The sequence below is a fragment of the Echinops telfairi genome, unplaced genomic scaffold, assembly GCF_000313985.2.
Source record: "Echinops telfairi isolate 266 unplaced genomic scaffold, ASM31398v2 ScPeMD7_8;HRSCAF=38, whole genome shotgun sequence".
In the NCBI taxonomy this organism is placed as follows: Eukaryota; Metazoa; Chordata; class Mammalia; order Afrosoricida; family Tenrecidae; genus Echinops; species Echinops telfairi.
In genome coordinates, this window is record NW_022103905.1 from 9,834,234 (window position 1) to 9,836,480 (window position 2,247).

The 2,247-nt window shown below is 35.2% G+C and overlaps 1 protein-coding gene across 1 annotated transcript in view; it reads right to left on the reverse strand.

Moving 5' to 3' along the window:
• Window positions 1-2,247, reverse strand: part of DMXL2 (Dmx like 2) — a 160,660-nt gene that overhangs the window by 74,876 nt on the left and 83,537 nt on the right. Inside the window, exon 14 of the mRNA XM_013006336.2 lies at window positions 321-438. Within this exon, the coding sequence (XP_012861790.1) occupies window positions 321-438 (118 nt within the window). The remainder of the gene's footprint in view (window positions 1-320; window positions 439-2,247) is intronic.

Here is a 2,247-nt window from a genome sequence, read left to right on the forward strand (position 1 = left end):
AATCCACTGGGTCCTTTCAGAGCACTTACTACCATTCAAAATCATCTAATTGTTGGAGATGAATAATTAAAATTACTTTTTTAAAGCAAACTAGATTTCACAAATGTAACTTCTTGGGAAAGGTATATGTTACCAATAAAACTGTCTTTCAAAATGTAATTTGTACCCAAATGTCTTCTTCAGCTACAAACAAGCAGAAAATTTACCCAAAACTATAAAGGTTATGAGTTATACAAATGTATACTTAATGACATTTTGGAGGCTTTTTGCTGTCATTTTCAGGACGAGAATAAGCAAACTCAAAACTTTTTTGAAAGTACCTTGTGATGGCTGAAAAAATATTTCCGTTTCCTTTTTCTCCACATCTTCCTTATGTCGTTTATATCCTATAATGAAATCTTCTTGAAACACGTGAAGCAGCTGTGTATTTGAGCCACACTACATTAAAAAAAAAAAAAGAACAAGAAGAGTTTTACTTTTGAAATTCCCTGCCTTCTACTAGCTACCTCTCCAAGAAAGGGGAAAAAATCTTTTTTCTGGCAATTTCTATTCTTTACCAATTAACAAATTAGAAAAGAAGATGGAACAGGAAAAAAAAAGTATTCAAATTTCCCTGAACAGAGAGCACTGCGGGGGATTCAGTTAAAAAAAAAAAAAGCAAACCACCAGAATTACTTCTCCAAAATAAGCTACGAAACATAGTTAAATATGAGGTAGCAACTAAGTCCACATGAGAAGCACACCAGCCTGTGTGATCCAAGAACTGTAAATAATAAAACCCAAATCTGCATGAGGGAATTGTTTCAGGGCTTATATTGTGAACACCCGATTTAGAGAAGGCTGTGGATGACAGTGGAAGCTGTCACTCATTTGCAGGGTCCATATATGAATTAAGCCTCTGAGAATCCCCTCTGATCATAGTTGAGGGACTTGAACAGCCTTGGTAGAGAGCACTGTAAAGTCAGTTATGGCAGACGTAGGTTAAAAATGAAATAGCTTATCATTTGATCTCCCTTTTGACCCATTTTAAAGTTGTTTTCGGCTTGAAAAAGGGGGAGAGGGGGCTACACGTGGATTAAGCCTCTGGGGAACCCCCCGGACCACAGACTAGGATGTGAACAGCCTTGCTATTATGCAGAATGCGCTGCAAAGTTGATTACTGAAGGTGCAATTAGGGTAAAATTTAATGCCTTATTATTGGACCTCCCTTTTGATCCATTTTAAATTTCTTCTAGTTTTTAATATTTTCTGTTTCCTTTTCTATTGGGGGTTTTCTCTGCTTTACTTTGTTATTCATATTAGTTTTCAGGTTTTGTTTTATGTGTTGTTTATAAATGTTTTTCAGTATATGAAATCCAAGATGGGCAAATCTATAGAGACAGTAGCTGGATTAATGGTTTGTTGGGGGTGTGGCAAGGGAAGTTGGTGGGAAACGGAGAGCTAATAATCAATATAAGAATAAAGAAAATGTTCTAAAATTGATTGCGGTGATGACTGTACAATTATTGTTTTGATTCAACCATTTCATTGTCTTATATGTAAATTATATGCCAACAAAACTTTTTTTCAAAAAATACAAATACAAAATAAAACATAAGTTAAATAACCTGCACCACTTTGATCCAAAAAAGCATCAAGTTTTACGACCAGTTTGGGAGAGCTATGCCAAAAAAACTAACTATGTAAGGCACATCAGTGCAGGACTCTTCATTTTTCAATTCCAGATAAGAACCAAAACAAAGAAGAGTCTTCAAGAATCTTACAATAGCCAATGGGATAGTCCATCTCTGGAGAAACATATTTACAAGTAAACAACTAGAATTTCTAGGGAATTGGGTGAACCATGACGGGCAACTGCTAGAGTTCATGATCATATTTTCAGACCACAAAGAAAAGTAAAGACCATCACAAATGACTACTTAGAGCCACAAGCCTTATGAGAAATTCAAAAAAGGGCTAGATCCAAATAAAGACTGATTATGGAAATGTGTAAAGACAAATTAGATGTCTGCTATTGCACTGATTTCCAAGGAAAATAAGCAGCATTCATGATCTTGGCACTGAATGGTGTGTGTGTGTGTGTGTGTGTGTGTGTGTGTGTGTGTGTGTGTGTGTAAAAGAAAGAGAATCTTTGAGAAAAATAAAAAATGAGCTTCTTTACATAGTTGAAAAAAAATTAAGAGGGATTTTTAAGTCTCCAGTAGAAATAAAACCTATCTTCACATTTTCAATGTACGATGCCAACTC